The 19,684-nt window shown below is 37.8% G+C and overlaps 1 protein-coding gene across 2 annotated transcripts; it reads left to right on the plus strand.

Annotated features, from left to right (window-relative positions):
• The first annotated feature begins 73 nt into the window (after positions 1-73).
• LOC140165179 (uncharacterized) lies at positions 74-17,895 on the plus strand. 2 transcript variants are annotated; one of them, XM_072188621.1, is made up of 9 exons: positions 78-221; positions 4,529-4,853; positions 6,132-6,334; positions 7,949-8,020; positions 8,838-8,913; positions 9,597-9,673; positions 12,522-12,591; positions 12,933-13,013; positions 13,826-17,895. In XM_072188621.1, exons 2-9 carry the CDS (start codon positions 4,842-4,844, stop codon positions 13,958-13,960), a joined length of 726 nt encoding a protein of 241 aa, XP_072044722.1. In that variant the 5' UTR covers positions 78-221; positions 4,529-4,841; the 3' UTR covers positions 13,961-17,895. The 2 variants fall into 2 exon arrangements, with proteins under 2 accessions (XP_072044723.1, XP_072044722.1); XM_072188622.1 differs by lacking the exon at positions 4,529-4,853 and having other exon boundaries at positions 74-221.
• The last annotated feature ends 1,789 nt before the right edge of the window (positions 17,896-19,684 follow it).

Genomic DNA, 19,684 nt, shown 5'->3' on the forward strand with positions numbered 1-19,684 from the left:
GCTGTAAGTAACGACGCACACTATTGGTCAATAGTTATGAAAGCTGAAATGATTGTCCAATCAAAAGTATCTATAAAAATGTCATTGACATTGCGGAAAGTTGTTGTTTATTTCGATTTTCATTTCGACAAGTTGACGGTGAATGTTAATCTTTACATGTTTAATACCTGAACATGTGAACGTAGGCTGATTACAAGCTGATTATTGTCATGATTGCGCAGGTAAGGGGGTCGGTAGCTTTACATTGCTTCACTGAATCTTTTAAGGTACCACTTTACTTTAAAAAGTAAAGTGGTACCGTAATCCGTTTAAGCTTACCATCTATGTCTAACCATAGGGTATATTGCTGATCCATTAATTATCCTTTTCTGGTGCATTGTGGGATAGAAAAGGGAGCAAATTAGCGATCGATTTGCCCCCTTTCAATCCCACAATGCACCAGAAAAGGATAATTAATGGATCAGCAATATACCCTATCAGTGTTGTAGTCGAGTCCTCATCATCCGAGTCCGAGTCCTTGGTGTCCGAGTCCAAGTCCGAGTCCGAGTCCCTGCCAATTTATGATGTCCGAGTCCGAGTCCGAGTCCGAGTCCTCAATGTTCGAGTCCGAGTCCGAGTCCGAGTCCTTATGTAGCAAATTCAAGCCCCGGGGTTTTCACCAATACTTTGTCGACGACGTAGGCCTATACTTAACCAGAATTTTAGTTCTATATTATTTTCTTGTAAATACATAATTTGCTATTCCCACCTAGCATGCCTAATATTGTTTTTGGGCTGTGCAATAATTATGGAGCCCGGGAGGGATGAAATTGCAAAAATGCTTATCCCTCTCGGCCTGCCAAAAATCGCTTGTCCCCCCTCCCACAAATCTTTTTACCCCCCCCCCCCTTTTGCACATGCCATTAAGTTTTGGGATTCCAATTTCCAAATCTTAAATGGTTTAGATTATGATTATGTTGCGAGCGCAGCGAGCAGGGAAATTTGCATATGTAAACGTTTCCGTACTGTTTTCTATAAGCCTTTTAGAGCGCTTTATTTGAAAGGTGCCCCATAATGCCTAAAATTGCTTGTTCCCCCCTCTCGGTTTGCCAAAAATGGCTTCCACCCTCCCTTTCGATCGGCCAAAAATTCTACCCACAATTTTACCTTCCCCCAATGCTCATAATTTTTGCTCAGCCCCTTGGTAGCATACCTTGGAAACAGAATAATCACAGTAACTTATTAGGTTTGTGTTTTAAAGAGGCAAAAGATGCATTATGACAATAAATATATGACGTCAGTACCAAACTTCAGGTGCCAAAGCGAAGGGTGTTGGATCTGGCTGTTGGCCTAAGCACTATTATTCCGGGGTGGGGTGGTCACTCACATGTGAAGGTGGTGCGGGTATGTGCGGCGGTCAAGGGTCCCTTGTTCAGGCTCTCCGGCAGTTCCTTAAGACCCACATTTGCATCATGCTCCAGTTCATTGAGCCTAACACTCCGAAAATGGTAGCTCTTTACCTCAAATTTGGAAACATTTTGAATTTGTTAGCTCTAAAGCCTATAATTTCACCAAATTTTAGTTCACAGACCTCCACATAAATGTTGAAATTTCAGTTCATCAAGCCCCTATTTTGAACACAAAGTTCGCACAACACCCCTACCAAAATTTAACTTGAGTGCCCCATCCCAGGGTATTATTATTATTCATGTACATTCTAGACTTGTGTCTAACAAAGCAGTCATGTCAAAACAAATGATTATGATTAAAATCCATTTATATATAAAGATATAACTGAAAGCAATCTTCCTTTTTAGTTGTACTTTTATTTACAAACTGAATTTATTGGCATGCAAAATTACTTAAATTAATCACGTGATGTGATCATTGATCAAGCAAGGAAGATTACAATGAAAGAAAATGAAAGACCTAAAAAGACCCTTTTTTGCTGGACTCGAGGAGGACTCGGAGCCGAGTCCCCGAGTCCTTGGGGTCCGAGTCCGAGTCCGAGTCCGAGTCATTAGCTCCCGAGTCCAAGTCCGAGTCCGAGTCCTTGAAAAAAGGACTCGAGTCCGGACTCGAGTCCGAGTCCGAGTCCCGAGTCCTCCAACACTGCTAACCATGGTCCATGCATCATGAATGATAATGATGCCATAGCATATATGATCCTATAATCCTGTTCATGTTTTATTAATTTTTCATACCGTAACATGGGGTGGCTTTGGACAATTTTGATGTATTGTCGTAAATATTTTTATAATGATCAGTAGAATTCTGAGTTTCATGTTGGGTTTGGCAAGTACCAATAGAGGACAGTTCATGCCCATAAGGTCAACTCGAGTTTATTTTATTTTATGATAATTTTTGGGGGGGCAAAGTTTGTCCAAAGTCACCCCTGGGTTTGGGGTGACTTTAGACACCATGTAATTAAGTGCATGTCCAAAGTCACCCACCCTGAAGAGTAGAGCAATGGAGAGGGTGGAAGTAGTTGTGAGGTGGGTAGGAGCACAGAGGACACTGTTGTGGTAGGGCATGGTCACTGTGGTGTATTTTTAACAAAGTGTCAAATTTTTTTGTATTCATTTGTTATGTCCAAAGTCACCCCGGAAAGGAAGCCAAACCCTGGGGTGACATTGGACACAGCCTGCTTTTAAATTCTTAAGAGTGGCTAGATATCATGACTATCCAGGTAGGTTCTTGATTCATCTGTGTTTACTATCCAACCAACAGGCTTGATTTTCCACTCTTATGTTCCGGTGGAGTACCGAAAGTTTGACCACCACAAAAATTCTGTATTTTATGGACCCCGCTAAAAAGTTCTGAAAAACATATAAGATAACACATTATACTGGAAAACTTTACTCATTTGTAATGTCCATACATTACCACATAAGAACATACAAAAATATTCTTAGAAATATTAAAAGGTAAAACAGCCTACATGAAATAATAGTTTTTCCCATGTGTGTCCAAAGTCACCCCAGTGTCCAAAGTCACCCCATTTTACGGTAATGTTTATGATCATTCTTCGTGTTCTTACTTTTGACCCCCAACAAAAGTTTGAAGCAGGGGATGGCACCAGGGTATTTTGATAGGACAATGAATGATTGAATGTACTTTTTTTTTTTAGCTTTTCAATTTTAATTTTCATTTATTATTTTATTTTGGAAAGGTTTTTGTACGGCGGTCGGCAGTCGGCGCAACAGCGCTGCCTGTCACGCTCGTGCGCTTGTGGTGGGAGGCGGGACCAGGGTGAAACTGAATTCAAGGTTTTTTTTGTGGGTTTGGAGTGTAGGATCATTCATGGTTGACCTACAAACATTTTTTAATAATATACAAATTTGTGTTCATGTCATATTCTATTATTAAATGATTTCAAAGCAGTGTCCGATTTACAAATTTTTTCCTACCTGCACTGGTGCATGTAGCCCAAAATTTCTACATGCACAGCAAAAAGTGTGCATGCACCAAAATTAAAGCAAACATAAAATAACATTGAATCACAATCATTGTCAGTTAAGCAGCTTGTAATAATATTCCCGGCTCCACTGTCATTGTCATTTTTATGCCGATCACTCGCCGATTTCTTAGCCAAAACACTGGATGCTGTGGCGTCATCTGTTCTAGAACTAGTCGCCGACGAGGTGCACGATTTCCAGAATAATGCAAGTGTTTTTGAGCTATTTCCTTTTTTGCTGGACATTAATTACATGATTATTTTCCGTATGTAAACAAATATTTCCCACGGTTTAAATTCCGGTTCTTTTTTTTTCAATGAAATGAAAATGACAGCTTCTACATGTGCGAGGGTATCGGGAATTGGTGGATGATGTCACATTACGCTAGCCCCTCTAAGGGAAGTCATAGTCTCGGACCAGACTGTATGTGGCTATCTCGAATGTTCGTTAGGATCGACAAGTATCAGACCGACGCTAAACTGGCCTGTGTAGGAGACTAGGGAAGTCAATGAAAAAAGTGACAGTTCTCACGTGATAGGGGTATCGGGAATTGTCAATTGCGCAATTTGCCCCAGCCCTTCTAATGAAGTCAGGATGTTGCGCTAAAAATAGATTGGGTTTTTCCAAATCGGACTGACTGCTTGTTTACTTTTGTATATTGCCTTGTCATATCGCTAGCGCTAAAATCGTACATGCACGCGTGCAGGCAGGTAGTGAAAAGCTGCATGCACAGAGGGAATGTTACATGGACTGGTGCAGGTATGCAGGTGGTAAATCGAACACTGTTTCAAAGTGGATACAAATTCAATGCATTTTGAAAACATTAATTAGATTTATAAATTTATGCGTCCCAGAGTCTGCATGAAGCATTCACGATAATTACAGGCATTGGAATGAAATGGCAATTTTCTTTGTTTTACCTCATCCTTGTCTCAAAATTAAAAGGGGAAAATGTGAATGTGATCAGTGAAAACCAATTTAGAATCTATTCAAATATAAATTTATTCAGTGTACACTCGACAGACAGATGATAAAATTGTAAATATTTTGATTGCTTTATTTAATATGTTTACCTACGGTACTGGTAACAGGAGATCAAATCACAATGCCTCGAACCAAAACCACCGCATCAAAAAGTAGCAAGAGAACTAGTAATGCATCAACATCAAAACACCAATCAACATCAATAGTAGATTATATTGAGAAATTAAACCAGACTTCATCAACATCTACCAGCGGAAGACAAAAAATCAGAGTTCACGGCGAGGGAGAAACAGAAAAGACCCTGAATCTTCCGACAGTGCGGTAGAGAATAGATCGGCTAGACCTTCAACGTCTACCAGCGGGAAGACAAAGAAGAAAGGGTTGTCTGAGAGGAATACTGTTGAGGAAAAGACAGACGTGATGAAAACCAAAGTAAGGGAATGCTTTGTATTGAATTTGTATACTTCAAAGTTCAATGGTAAAGGGAGATGACCGATTGCATCATCTGTACTGTTTCTGTCTTAGTTGAATGACCTTTGCCCCTACTCCCCACTTTTGAAGTTTTATGCCAGTATTGATTCTAAGCACAGGAAGAAAATCTGCATTAATTTTCCAAAATTTGCACCAAATAAAATGTGATTTCCCCCAAAAAAATGCAAAATAAAGTTACATAAACTTTTAAAAGTTTTTTAAAAGTTTTTTCAAAGCTGGATATAAACAGATAATTACTTTTTCATCTATTGAACAGCTAGCAATGAATGCCAATTCAATGTGTTCCTGGCTGTGCAATAAGAAGCAACAGTAATGAAAACGTTCAACTTTTTTCAGCTTTGAAAAACCCTTTTTAAAAAAACCCCGCAGTTGTGGCTATGAATACCGTGATCGCGTTTTCCTATTGTGCTAAGTATTCCAATCGATGTTTGATAAAGAAGCCAAAAATGTGCCCAAAGTCGGTTATTATTAGACCACATCTTGGCTTACAAAATCCAAACAAATCATACATCTTCTCAATGCTGATAAATACAGTGGAAACTCGTTAATATGAGCTTAATGCGAGAAACTGCTTACTACGAGCAGAAACATGTGGTCCCGAATTTCCCCTATTATTTACTGCACAAAATAAACTGTTTAATACGAGGTAACACGAAATCCGCATAATACGAGCACTTACTGTCAGTCAAAGCTTTTGTTTTCTATTGTTTTTATGACAGATAAAACGAGCTAATTTCTCAAGGTAAATTTATGATGTAAATCATGTCAGAAGTTGACAAAATACTCGCTCGAATACTCAAAGCATGACTTCGGGCGCAACTCCCCAAAAGCCAAAACAAAAATCCCAGACAGCACTTTAGCGGCAAATGAGGATTCCCTTTCCTATTTTTAGATGTTGTAAAATCAAGTCATGACGAAATTTGCCATTATAAGGTCAATTATTGCTGACGACATATCAGACTAGCCAATCGCAAACTCGGAAGTCCGCCCTTGAATCAAAAGTGGGAAACCCTTCAAGGCATGTTTACTAGCTGCTGAAAGTAGGGGAAATCCCGATTCCGCCGTATATTTGTTTTATTTGTTTACGAAGGGTATCAGGGAACTTGAATTCAAGAGATTCAAGATTACATGTAATTATGCAGGAATCATACTACATTCTAGACTGACTAAATAGGGCTTCCTTTAATTTCTTTTCTCTTTCAATTAATCTTTTAACAGCCTCAAGCAAAGAGAAAGAGAACACAACCCTCCTCAACATCCACATCCTCCAAAGCAAATAAATCTAAGCGACATAAGGAGACGGATGATGAGGAGGAGCAGTATGCCCAACGTGTTGTGTCCGCTCAGGCAGCATCTAGATGGAAACCACTGAGCAAAACTAGTAAACAGTATGTGCTGGATGCACTGGATGGCGCTATTGTGTAAGTATGCTATATGGAAACCACTGAGCAAAACTAGTAAACAGTATGAGTTGGATGCACTGGATGGTGCTATAGTGTAAGTATGCTACATGTATATGGAAACCACTGAGCAAAACTAGTAAACAGTATGTGCTGGATGCACTGGATGGTGCTATTGTGTAAGTATGCTATATGGAAACCACTGAGCAAAACTAGTAAACAGTATGAGTTGGATGCACTGGATGGTGCTATAGTGTAAGTATGCTACATGTATATATGGAAACCACTGAGCAAAACTAGTAAACAGTATGAGTTGGATGCACTGGATGGTGCTATAGTGTAAGTATGCTACATGTATATATGGAAACCACTGAGCAAAACTAGTAAACAGTATGTGTTGGATGCACTGGATGGGGCTATTGTGTAAGTATGCTATATGGAAACCACTGAGCAAAAACTAGTAAACAGTATGAGTTGGATGCACTGGATGGTGCTATAGTGTAAGTATGCTACATGTATATGGAAACCACTGAGCAAAACTAGTAAACAGTATGTGCTGGATGCACTGGATGGTGCTATTGTGTAAGTATGCTATATGGAAACCACTGAGCAAAACTAGTAAACAGTATGAGTTGGATGCACTGGATGGTGCTATAGTGTAAGCATGCTACATGTATATATGGAAACCACTGAGCAAAACTAGTAAACAGTATGAGTTGGATGCACTGGATGGTGCTATAGTGTAAGTATGCTATATGGAAACCACTCAGCAAAACTAGTAAACAGCATGTGCTGGATGCACTGGATGGTGCTATTGTGTAATAGGCAGTCCTCACTTGCAAGAAGCAGATGATTTGGTGCTGCATCGCTGTCTTGAACTCCTCAATTTGGGCTATTCCAGTTGAAATCCACACACCCCTGTGGAGGATATGACCTTAATCTCCCACACAGGGGTGTAGATTTCAAATTGAGTCACCCATTTAAGTAACCCCATTTGAAATTCACACTCCCTGTGTGGAAGATTAATGCCATGTCTTCCAAAGGGGGGTGTACAATGTATGGATTTCAACTGGACTAACTTAATCTACCAAAATGGAAGTTGATTGCCCCAATGAACTTTCCATGAAAAGTGGTGATCATGAGCAACCATCAAAATATATAATATAATCAATCAATTTCTGGTAATTTCGTATTTGACAAATACATTGCTTCAGGTAAAAGCAACACTGTATGATTGTCGCGCTTTCCCAGTGTGTAATTGGGTCTGGTGGTTTTGTTTACCACACAGCATTCTTCTGAAGATTGCAACTGCTGAAAAGGTTATTGATTGAATTGCTGGACTATTCCAGTTGAAATCCATACACCATCTTTCTTCCATGATCTTCTACACAGGTAGTGTAGATTTCAAATGGAGTCACCCACCCATTCAGGGTCGTCTGCTCCAAAATAGGCTATTCCAGTTGAAATCCATACACCACTTAATGGAAGACATGACCTTCATCTTCCACACAGGGAGTGTGAATTTCATTTTAAAAGGGGTTACCAGAGATGACTCCATTTGAAATTCACACCTAAAATAATGTCTAGGGATAACCTGAATAACATGTACTTGATTATTCTCTACTTTGCAAACAGATATGTGTTAAATGAGACCGGCTCATCAAGCTATGATGATGTACAAGACACTCTCAACATACTACGGCAGAGGTAAGATCGATTTCAGGGATTTAAGTTTTCCGTTTTTTTATGTAATTCTGTTTCTTATGTAAGTTTCATACTTTCATGCCTCTTGCCGCTGAGCGGTATGACGCATGAGCCTTGACCGGGGCACTCAAATCAAGCTGTAATTGGTAAGTCCATTTTAGCCTGTCCGACTTTTTGAAGGGCGAAATATAAGTTGTGATAAAAATTGTTAATTTCAACAAATTTCAGAGAATAAAATCTTGAAATTTGGCTGAGTGATGAGGTAAAGTGACATTTTGAATTTGGTTAATAACTTTGCATCAGTTATGTCAGCCATTGTGAAAAATCTAAACATTTTTCTTTGGACCTCGGAATATCCCTCGGTTCCAAAGGCAAAATGTTTAGATATGAGGGGGAGTGAGTTGGTGCAGCGGTAGTTCCCTCGCCTTGCACCACTGAAGTCCCGGGTTCAAGCCCCGGCGATGCCCAAGGCTTGTATGTGCACTTGGTTTATCCCGATCCATGCTCGCTCTCGCAGGTTTTCTCCGGGAACTCCGGTTTCCTCCTGCTTTCAAAAATCGGTGATTAGTTGTTTGGTTATCAAAAACTTCCTTCACCCAATGGAATTTGGGGAGCTGCAGAAAATGGGTGGATGTTACAATCTAAGTGCGGATCGGTTTGCGCCACGCAGTGAAATTACAGCGCTTTGAATCCTCTGGAAAATGCGCTATATAAATTCCGAAATTTATTTATTTTTATTTATTTATTTATAGACTTAATTTTCGCTCTCCAAATAACTAATGCGCAGTTATTAACCTATAATTGTAATTTATCCTTACAGAATTGTAGGCAGCTTGTCAGCCATAACAGTACCCTCTGTGAGACAGCCAGACTACAGACACATGGAGGAACAATGCGTAAGTGTTAACCATATAGATAAAAGTGGTACATAGCGAACCAACGGCTAAGTCCCAGTGCTTTGTATGCGATAAGAATCTTGCATGTACATAAGGGCAAATCATCTGATAATGTATGCATCTACCAAATCATGCACTCTGCGTTGCATGCAGCCTATCATAGAGCTGTATAAAAGTAGAAATGCTATTTCTTTGTATTTATACAGCAATTCTGTTTTTTTTTGTTGTTGTAAATTTGTCCAAAATATCTGGGTTTTTTTACAATTTTGTAAAAAAAAGAAAAAACTGTTGAATTGTTTTAAAGCTTCAGTCTGTCAAATTAAAGGTTTGCATATATGCAGTGCGTAGCACATGTTTTTGGTACGGTATGTCACATGTTACACGCAGAACGCAATCAACCACACAATTTGAATCAAAGTTTGTCAGGCGCCTAGGGAATCAAAATAATCAGAAGGTTCATTAAGTTGCTTCCTTGATTCTATCTCATCGGGAGGTTGCACTATTTGCCCTCCAATGAGTGACACCCAAATATGGCAGAGTCAGTACTCCTTGATTCTACCTCATTGGGAGGTTGCACTATTTGCCCTCCATTGAGTGATACCCAAACATGGCAGAGTCTGTACTCTTTCATTCTATTTCATTGGCATTTCCTGATCACAGATTTATGTTTGATTTTCTTGTAGAATTCAATGGAAGTATCAGTAGCAGAAGCTAGTAATCATGTGGAACTGCTGGAGAAAGAAATAGATAACCAACTAAGGTAAGCTATCAAGAAATTACCGTAACCACCCGGGTATAAGCCCACCCCCCCTAGATGGGCGATTTCACTCAAAAAATGGGGTGGGCTTATACCGGGGAGGGGCTAGTATATGAAAAAAAAATATATATATTTTTTCAGATTTGTATAAAATTTATGCCTGATTTTTTTTAAATTACAAAAAGGTGATAATAAAGTTATCAAGTCAAGCAAAACATGCACAGTGTCATTGTATCAGCAGTCATACACAGACCACAACCAACCCCCCCACCACCACCACCACGCCAGTATCCAAAGATACAACCCGGCTCAAGTTTGTGCTATGCATGTACCAGTACAGTACATGTACAATAAAATGTTTTCATTATGCTCCCAGACAACTTTTTCCCACACCTGAGAAAGCCCCTGTAGACAGACCACGAGGCCGTGTAAAATGCCCAGGGTTTAGCCAAGGCCAAGTAAAATAAAAACATGTTTCACATCCAAAAAAAAAAAAAAAAAGGAGGAAGGAGGGGCCTTTTAATTTTTATTACAAAATCTGTGTAAATACCCATAATTAGAGCTGTTTTAGCGTATACAATAATGCGTGGAAAAAGGAGGCCTCTTTTTATTTGTTGTTCTGAGAGATATATCCCCTCTAATTATCACAAAACCTTATAAAAGTGTTTCTTGTATATTTGCAAGGCTTTTGAAAGCATCTGTACTTCATAGACATATTTTTGTTAAAGTTATAACTGAATTTCAAAAAATAAAATTTAAGAAACCTCAAAAAAGGAAGCGGGAGGGGACGTGAAACATGTTTATTTTTTTATTTGGCCTTATGTCCACATGCAGCCCAAGAGCCTTATGCAGCCCAGCCAATCAACACTCACGTTTTAGTGAGTGCAGCATAGTGATTGACAAGAAGCACATGTGTAAACAGATATTCACGTGCTCATACCATGCAGCCCGGCTATTCAGCCAATCAATACTCGGGAGGGTCACTGGGCGGAGCATAGAAGCATGAAGCTGTAAAACAGGTCCGGGAAATCAGTAGCCAATTAGAGCATAGGTCATTGATATGCAAAACATTTGATTGAACCAGGGAAGTGACATTGGAGCAATAACAAAACATTGCCAATTGATAATGGAGCAAATCCAGGTGCATGACCTTCCATGGTCTTGTTTTGGCATGTTACGATATTTTATTATGAAATGCATGAATGGGGGTGTTAAAACAAATTCAATTGGGATGCTATTAGAGCAGGGAAGTGCCACTACCCTAATTTATAGAGTAAACAAACACACAGACAGACTGTTTCTTGTTTTCTTGCTAACATTCTTTTCAGTAAAAAGGATATTTAAAAAAATAGACCTGCTACCGTCTTAAATTTTTTGGTGTACTTTTTGCTTTTTTGGGTCAAACAAAAAAATGGAAAAATGACTAAAATAAAAAAATTAAATCAGACGGTACAGGACAACCTTGCAATGCTATCAATTTATTGTGATGCAATCGAGTGCAATGACTTGGTTGTTGTATTTATCAAACATGTTCTTGTTGGTGTTTTGTTTTTGAACTGATTATCTTTTGAAAAAAATTTATGTTAATGAAGCATAACATGAGCCAAGTGGGCGAGGCTTAAAGGATGTTATAAACTGTCCAAAGACGTGTCTACTGGGCGGGGCTTAAGGGCATACCTGGAGCATCGTGCGTGTGGTCTAGCAAGCTGAAACCAGTTTGGGTGATTTGGGGAAATACCCTAGCTGCTCACATATCATTATCGTAACTGCGTGCGCTGTAGCTCACTGTTGTTTATAAATTTGAGCATAAATTGGCTTAATAAATCCTCAAAATAAAGAGGAAAAGCAAACTTAAAATGAAATTATTCAACAAGATTTGTACAAGAGATGTCATATTTATTCATTCAGCATTGACTTGAGGGTAGTATTTGGTCAAAATTAGTACTGGGCTTATACCCGAGTGCACCCTAGTTTCTCAAATATTTCGAAAAATAGGGGGTGGGCTTATAACCGAGAGTGGGCTTAGACCCAGGTGGTTACGGTAATTACAGGTTTTACTGTGCATCAATTATCTAAAATGATGAACTATGAACTTTTGACACTGACTTTTGGTTCACTTCCGGGTTTCTGATGCAGATTTTCGCCATTTATTGCTGCTATTACCGACCATGTGAGCAACTTGGTGAGCTTACTACACAAGATAGCATGGAAATATCGGAATTTTTGAAACATCTTGGTTGAAAAAAGTGGTGGGGCGTTTATTTGAGGGGGGGGGCGACTATTTGATGAAATACGGTATATAGGTCTACTACATTTTGTTACACCTTAATGATCGCGCATGTAAACACTCCCATTCTCTGAGTCCAAAAACACACACTAGAGCACACACTGATATCACTCTCTCAAGGAAGCAAAATGCACTATATAGTCCTAGGTTCGCTAGTCCTAATAAAGTTTGAATTTTTGCTAGTGTTGTAATTCTGTCGCATAGAAATCATCTGCTCCATGTAGTCATTTTCACATTTGTATGTATATTAGGCTAATCCATTTAAAGTCCTCATTCCCCTGTGAAAAATTTGGAAATATCTTCAATGGGGAACTATGAATTTCAAATAGAATTTAAATTAACACATTAACCAACTCTATTTGAAACTCACCCTCCCTCTGTGGAAAATTCAGTCTGAATCATTCTCAGAGTCAGAGGGTGTTTGAAATTCAAATGGAGCTGCATGTGTAATGAGCTAATTCCATTTGAAATTATATAATACTCCTCCTGTGGAAGATATTTCTAACATCTTCCAAAGTGGTTGTGGGGATTTTAAATGGAATAGACCAATTTCTTCCACCACAGGTTTATTGAAGAGAAAGAGGCGATGATAGAGGAACTGAAATCAACTTCCCAGGCACCAAATGTCAGTAGAGTAAGTAACCAATGAATACAAAAATGAAAGAAAATACATTTAATGCTTTACGTGCATAGGCTTCAACTTTAAAAGAATCCAAGTTTTGAGATATTTTCTCACAATATCAAGAGTATCTCACAAACCACTAAACCAATACTGGATTTGTTTGTACTCATTTAATGCATTTTTGTGCAAATCCCAAATATGGGCTTGTAAATCTTCAATTTTGAAATTTTTGAATTTTAAAGAAAATTTGGAACTCTATTCTGCAAACACCATTGATTCTTTGAATGATTTGTTGATTGACTGATTAATATGTTTATTGATTTTATGTTATGTATGTTGCAATTCATTTACAGATTCATCCTATTCTGCAGAGTAACAGTCCAGAGAAACTAGAATTACCAGCAGTGAAACCGTCAAATTCTAAGACACAAAAGGTGAGTGTCATTGGGGTATTACCAAAGGAATGAGAATTGAATAGTCCATCCGCCATGTTTACATGTCACTCATGGAGGGAAAAATATTGTACCTCCGGATTATTTCACCATGTGATGGAAGACTTTGAATTAAAGCTTAGAAATATAAATTATTGTGCGATTTCTGTCTCTGCCGGTACATACTGGAGGTACACCATTTTGGCCCCATGCATGATATTCAATCCTTTCGGATTTATGATAGCATTACAAATGGGGCTATTCTGAACCTAACTCTTATCTCTATTGCGCCTTTCGGGACACACCCCAAATCTAGGTTTAAAAAGTCAGTCAAAAGAGGATATTTCCAGAAATATAGTAAAGAAAGTTACACCAGATTGTTTTTGAAAACTGACTGCAGGCTTCATAAAGGTATGGCTCTCTGTGTATGGAACCAACAACAGCCTAAGTCTCATCCAAAGGACAGGACACTTCGGGTGGCTCATTGACCTGATTGGGCTATTTCAGTTGAAATCCATACACCCCCTGTAGAAGACATGAACTTAATCTTCCACACAGAGGGTGTGAATTTCAAATGGGTACCTGAATTAGTGACTCCATTTGAAATCTACACCTCGGGAGATTTAAGGTAATGGCTTCTACAGGGGCAGTGGCAATGTGAGGTTTAAACAGGGTTACCTGAATGGGGACTCCATTTGAAATCTACACCATGTAGGAGATTAAGGTCCTGTCTTCCATAGGGGGTGTATGAATTTCAACTGGAATAGCCCAATGCATCTATTTGATAAATTTCTACTTGTGTTTGTATTTTTCAGGTATCAGCAGCATCATCCTCAAGTACTCATCACAAGAAATTGGTTGATGTCCTCAAGAAATGGCAGTCACAAGACACTGTGAAGGATATGACCACATTCATGGAATCACTTACAAATGTTGCTAGCACTCTGTAAAGGAACTAAATCAAGTACATTGTATGAACTTCATAAACTGACAGTGATAAGCATAAAAATTATTTAGCAAAAGATGTACAATTGATACAAACCAGTACGCGACAGATTTTTGAAAAAGTCACTGAATTTTTAAAACTGACAAACGTCATGGAAGAGGTTATGCAATTCTTTTCAAACAAAGTGAGAATGAAAAATTGGTCAAATTTGGAGTACGAGAAAGAGAGAGAAGTAATATTCTTATTCAGTGGGAGTGGTCTATAGTATAAATTTCATTTGAATAGCTGTACACTGATGAATGTGTATAGCACGGACGTGAATCCAATTCACTTATGATTGGTTAGTTTTTCATTAAAAGTAGCAAGGCTGTGCATTTGCGTTGTATTTATTTAGAAATATAAGATCGTGGTTAGCAGCTGTGTTCATTCAAATGAAATTTTTACTTAAGTTCATACACACATAATCTGATTGGACAATCGAATGATTTCGGTTGTTGTCTCTCAGACTAAAGATGAACCCACATCCTCACAAGTATTGATAATGCGTAACGCCTGTAGAAAATTTCATATTGTTTATTCTCTAAATATTAAATAACAAACACCCGTCTATAAATGTGAGGCAAGGTTGGGTGACAAGGGAGAAGATTTCATAATTCAAGTGAGGGAATCCTGCAAACTATTGGTCTATTCCAGTTGAAATCCATGCACCCCTTGGAAGACATGACCATATAATCTCCCACACAGCAGGTGTAGATTTCAAATGGAGTTACCTGTTGCCTAAATGGGTGACTCCATTTGAAATCCACACCCCCTGTGTGGGAGATTAAGGTCATGTCTTCCATAGGGTTGTATGGATTACAACTGGAATAGCCCATTGTTTGCCCTACCGTATGTGCTGGCATCTTGAAAATTGTGAAAGATGTTATATATCAGAGCCAGAGATAAAAATACTTGTTTGCATCTGACGTCACTTGTCAAACACGGAAAAGATTTGCTTACTAGTTACCAGGTCTTAGTAACAGGAAACTTTTTTTCATGTCAACAATACCTAGAAAAGTTGCCTTTTGCCTTGTAAAAGTAATCAACCTTCCTTTTGCACGCTACTAACCAATCAAGGGTCGTGGGAAGTTTGATTAACAGTGACATCGGACTAGTCTTTTTAATTCAATCTCAGATTATATATAAGAATTATATTGAGTTGGGTGTATTTTTGTGACATTGGCTGCCAAGCAATCGGCCAAAATGGAAGGAGAAGAATTTGTCGTTGTGGACAGAAATTAAAACAACAACAAATCACGTCTGATGTCCCTGCTGATAAAACTCCCCATGTGATTATAGTCTATCTTGTCTGAAGTTGAGAATAACGCCATGATGGATTTCGCAGTGGCAGATTCGAATCATGCGGAGCGTATACACACGCGTGGAAGGGCGATTTGTCCTACGCTGGCAATGCAACCGCCTTAATGCACTGATTAGAATTTGCCACTGGGAAATGGCATTGAGATGAAACACACCATAGTTAAAGTAATAAGGGCGGTGGAGTTTTATTGACTGCAAACTATTTTCAGGCGGTGGTGGAAGCGATATCGCCATTTTTGATGTCGCCATTGGATAAACACATAATCATGAAATCTTCACAAACAATTCTAAATTCGTTATGTGTGTCAAAGCAAAATTATCTTTCTCTTAAACCGTTGGGGTACGACAAAATACCCCACTGCAAGTATGTTAATTTTCCATTTGTAATTGCTAACCGTGTATTTGGAATGGGGCTCTCAGCCCTGTATCTTCGCCAGCCTTGTATGTCACTTGTTGCGTGTCCTATGCCGCCTGACTATTTTGACTATTATATTGATTGTTTTATTGTTGAAAAATCCCACCTGCCAGAACTCATTTTCACACCCAAAATAGAAACTTGAAACTGATTATAATTAACCACAAATACAGGGTGTCCCAGAAAAAATTACCGAGCGAATAAAATTGAACGTAAGACGAGACATAGACATCCAAATCAAAAAATTTGAAATGTAGCGCAAAGCCTATTTTGTTGTGCATCACATACGAAAATTTAGTTTGATTCGGTTGACTGGTTGCTAAGAAATGAACGATTACATAATGCATGCATCAATTCAGTTCATTCCAAGTTTGATCATTAGGCGCTTTTTTCATACTCGCTCACCGCTTCCTAAAGTTTGTGTATCTCATTAAGTTTTTATCTATTTTATAATCGAACGGTGTTATGTCATTCATGCTTTCACTGAAGATGAATAACAGTTTGTCCGAGAAAATTTCTGTAATTGGAAACTTTCCAACCTCAATTCTTTGTTGTGCAAATATGTTATAGTTTAGCTTTCCAAAGAACATTTGAGCCAAGAATAACAATGATCAATTTTAGTGCTTACAGATTTACGTGTGATTTTTGATTCATGCAACATTAATGTTGAAGTTCTAAAAAGATTTAAACTTTGCATTACACTTTCTTGGAAATATTCCAAAAATATTAATGTGTGTGAGAAATTTTTAAAGCCTGCTGGAATTCTTTATGCAATAATTCTTTACGCAACATTTATATCAACATTAACGGAAAAATATATTTACAAGACAGTGCCGAGCATCATCTTACATGCAAGCTTTCATTTTCAAATGCAAGTTTTCGTGCCGCTGAGGTTTTCAAATTTAAACAAAACCTAATTAAATGTTTTGCAAGAAAAAGATTGTTTAAAAAGAACGAAAAAAGGATTTCACAGAACAAAATATGAAGTCCATTGACAGTTAACTAGTATCGTGTGCATTGTGCTGAACGATCTTTCTTTCAAACTTGGAATGAAGTGAATTGACGCATGCGTTATGTAATCGCTATTGTCTTCGCGATCAGTCAACTGATTCCTCTAAAATTGACATATAAGATGCAGAATAAGATGGGCTACACGCTGATGTTAAGATTTGTGGATTCTGATGTGTATTTCTCGACTTACGTCCAAAATCATTCGCCTGGTAATTTTCTCTGGGACACCCTGTATAAATTTTAAAAATCTGAATTCACCCTGGTGAAGATACACTATAGTGTGTCGCATCTCAAGTTGAGAGTAACGCCATGTTGGATTTTGCAGTGGCAGATTTGAATCGGTGCATATTTTACTGGGTTGCATCGGCAGTGTACGAACAAATCGCCCTTCAACGTCTCTGCATACGCCCTACAGGATTAGGTTAGCACACGATTTGAATCTGCCTCTGTGAAATCCAGCATGGTGTTACTGTCAACTTGGGACAACACAGGCTATACTCAAGAAAATTAAAGGATCAGAATTATTTATTAGCATCTTTCAAAAACAGCAGCAACATTGTAAAATAGATGCGTGTAATTTCGTTTAATGTAGGCAACTGAACACTTGCACTACTGAGTGTTGAAGTCGCATGGGTGGTTAGAAACACAATTCCTCTTTTCACAGATTTTTTAATTTTTCAAATCAACAAAATGTATGTCAATTAAGTTATGCAAAGAAATGTTTTGTAATTTTAAGCCAAGGGCGCTATTTTTTTTAACCCTTTGGATAGCATTTATTTTCTTCAAAAAAGAATTAAAGGGATCACAATGGGCTATTCCAGTTGAAATCTATACACCTCCAATGGAAGACATAACCTTAATCTCCTACACAGGGAGTGTAAATTGCAAATGGAGTTGCCATTCAGGTAACCCCATTTTGAAGATTAAGGCCATGTCTTCCATAGGGGTGTGTGAAATATCCCAATATCAGCATGAAATTCCATCGATGCATGGGGAGTAAGGGTCAAGGGTCCTTCAACCAAGGTTTAAATTGCATGTGATGATATTGGACCAAACTTGTAAATAAGGATAAACTTTTGTACACATGTAAATATTTTGTACATTGGATGTATTGGAACCAAATAAATGGCATACTGATAGTCCAGTAATGCACTGTACATATGGGTGTATGTATGCAAGTCTCATTGTTACAGTCAGTGGGTGTTCTAGTTTTATACACGGCTTTGGAAGACATTATACCTTGATCTCCCAAAAAGGGAGTATATTTCAAATTCTTCATTACTAATACATTTGGGGTATCTTGATTTTGGATTGGATGGGGATGCGCAAATTGGATTCTGAAAACTTGTCCCAAAATACATAATCTACTTCAACAAAAGAGATCCAAAAATATAAATATTTCCTTGTCTTCTGGCATTTATTTTCAAATGTTGCTAAAAACCTTTGTGAAATTATCAATATCTATTACACCCCCCTGGGATTTTAATAATAGGATTAAAAATCATGTTTTGACACAAAAGAAAACCATGCATCTGGTGCAATGACACACAATCACTATTTATATAAAACTATTTTTTAATGTTTCATATCATACAAGTTTACAATGAGATTGTTCCACAGCAATTAGTAGTAACAGCTGACATATGGCTTAATTTCTACTGGTATACAGGCTCTATCAAAATGATTGGTACCCATCATTTGGATGTTTACTGAAAAACCTGTCTCTTTCAAGTGCAACATGGATACTCTTGAATTGTCCAGGATGTACTGTAAAATTCCATCTGCAAGCTTTATTTATATGCCTCTAAATGAGGTTGTTTGAAAAGAGATGAAAGGCAGACAACAACCACACAAACGTTAGTTTTGGGAGTTTGAGCAACTATATATTACTGATACAGGCAGCTGCATAAACATGTATTATTCTAAGAATAATCTATACATTGTAGCTATTATTATATGTTATTGTGGAGGGGTCTGCCTTTCGTCAACCCGCATTTAGAGGCATAAATGCTTGTAGATGGAATTATATCGTAGTTTAGTGACTTGTTATATAATTAATAAACAAATTAATTGTATCTTATGTTGAATTTTGATGCGTTATACTCATGAATCCATTATCAATGAAAACTGATGGGTATCAATCATTTGGATTTAAGTGCAAGCAAAAATAATATATAATTTTGAATGCAATTATGTCATAAGAAGATGGGGCTATTTCCATTGAAATCCACACACCCTACATGTATGGAAGACATGACCTTATTAATCATCCACACAGGGAGTGTGAATTTTAAATGGCATTACCTGATGAATAGGCAACTCCATCTGAAATCTACACCCTCTTGGGAAATTAAGATCATGTCTTCCATAGGGGTGTATGGATTTCAACTAGAATAGCCATTTAATAATACAAACCTTGTAGTCATTTGACTTTTAACAAAAAATAAATAGCTATTGCAGCTGTCATATAATGTATATATATGATACAATACAATCAGCCTTACATGTACATGTAATACAATTTAAACAAAATTAACACTTTTTAGCCATAAGGCGACAAAGAACAAAACAAACCCACGGCTGTTCTATGGGCATACAGACCTTTGGTCAGGCATTTTTGTTGGGTTTTTTTTCTGGAAGCTAAATTTACCCTAAAATTTCACAAAAATATATATTTTCTAAAAAAGTTAGCCAAAATCAATAAATTTTGGGCCCCCAAATGGTTGATTTACATGATTTTTAGCAAAATTTAAAAAATCTCCAGAATGAAAATTCTGGGATAGCTAGGGCCTGTAGAACAGGGGTTTTTTTGTCGCCTAATGTACAACCTTTTTAAATGAATTGTTTACACATGTCCCCAACTTACACTTTTATTGTATTCAACCAAATTTGTTGTTTGCAGGGTTTTTGATATTTTTTTGACAAAATGATTTGAGTGCAAAA

The sequence above is a fragment of the Amphiura filiformis genome, chromosome 11 (genome assembly GCF_039555335.1).
Source record: "Amphiura filiformis chromosome 11, Afil_fr2py, whole genome shotgun sequence".
Classification (NCBI taxonomy): domain Eukaryota; kingdom Metazoa; phylum Echinodermata; class Ophiuroidea; order Amphilepidida; family Amphiuridae; genus Amphiura; species Amphiura filiformis.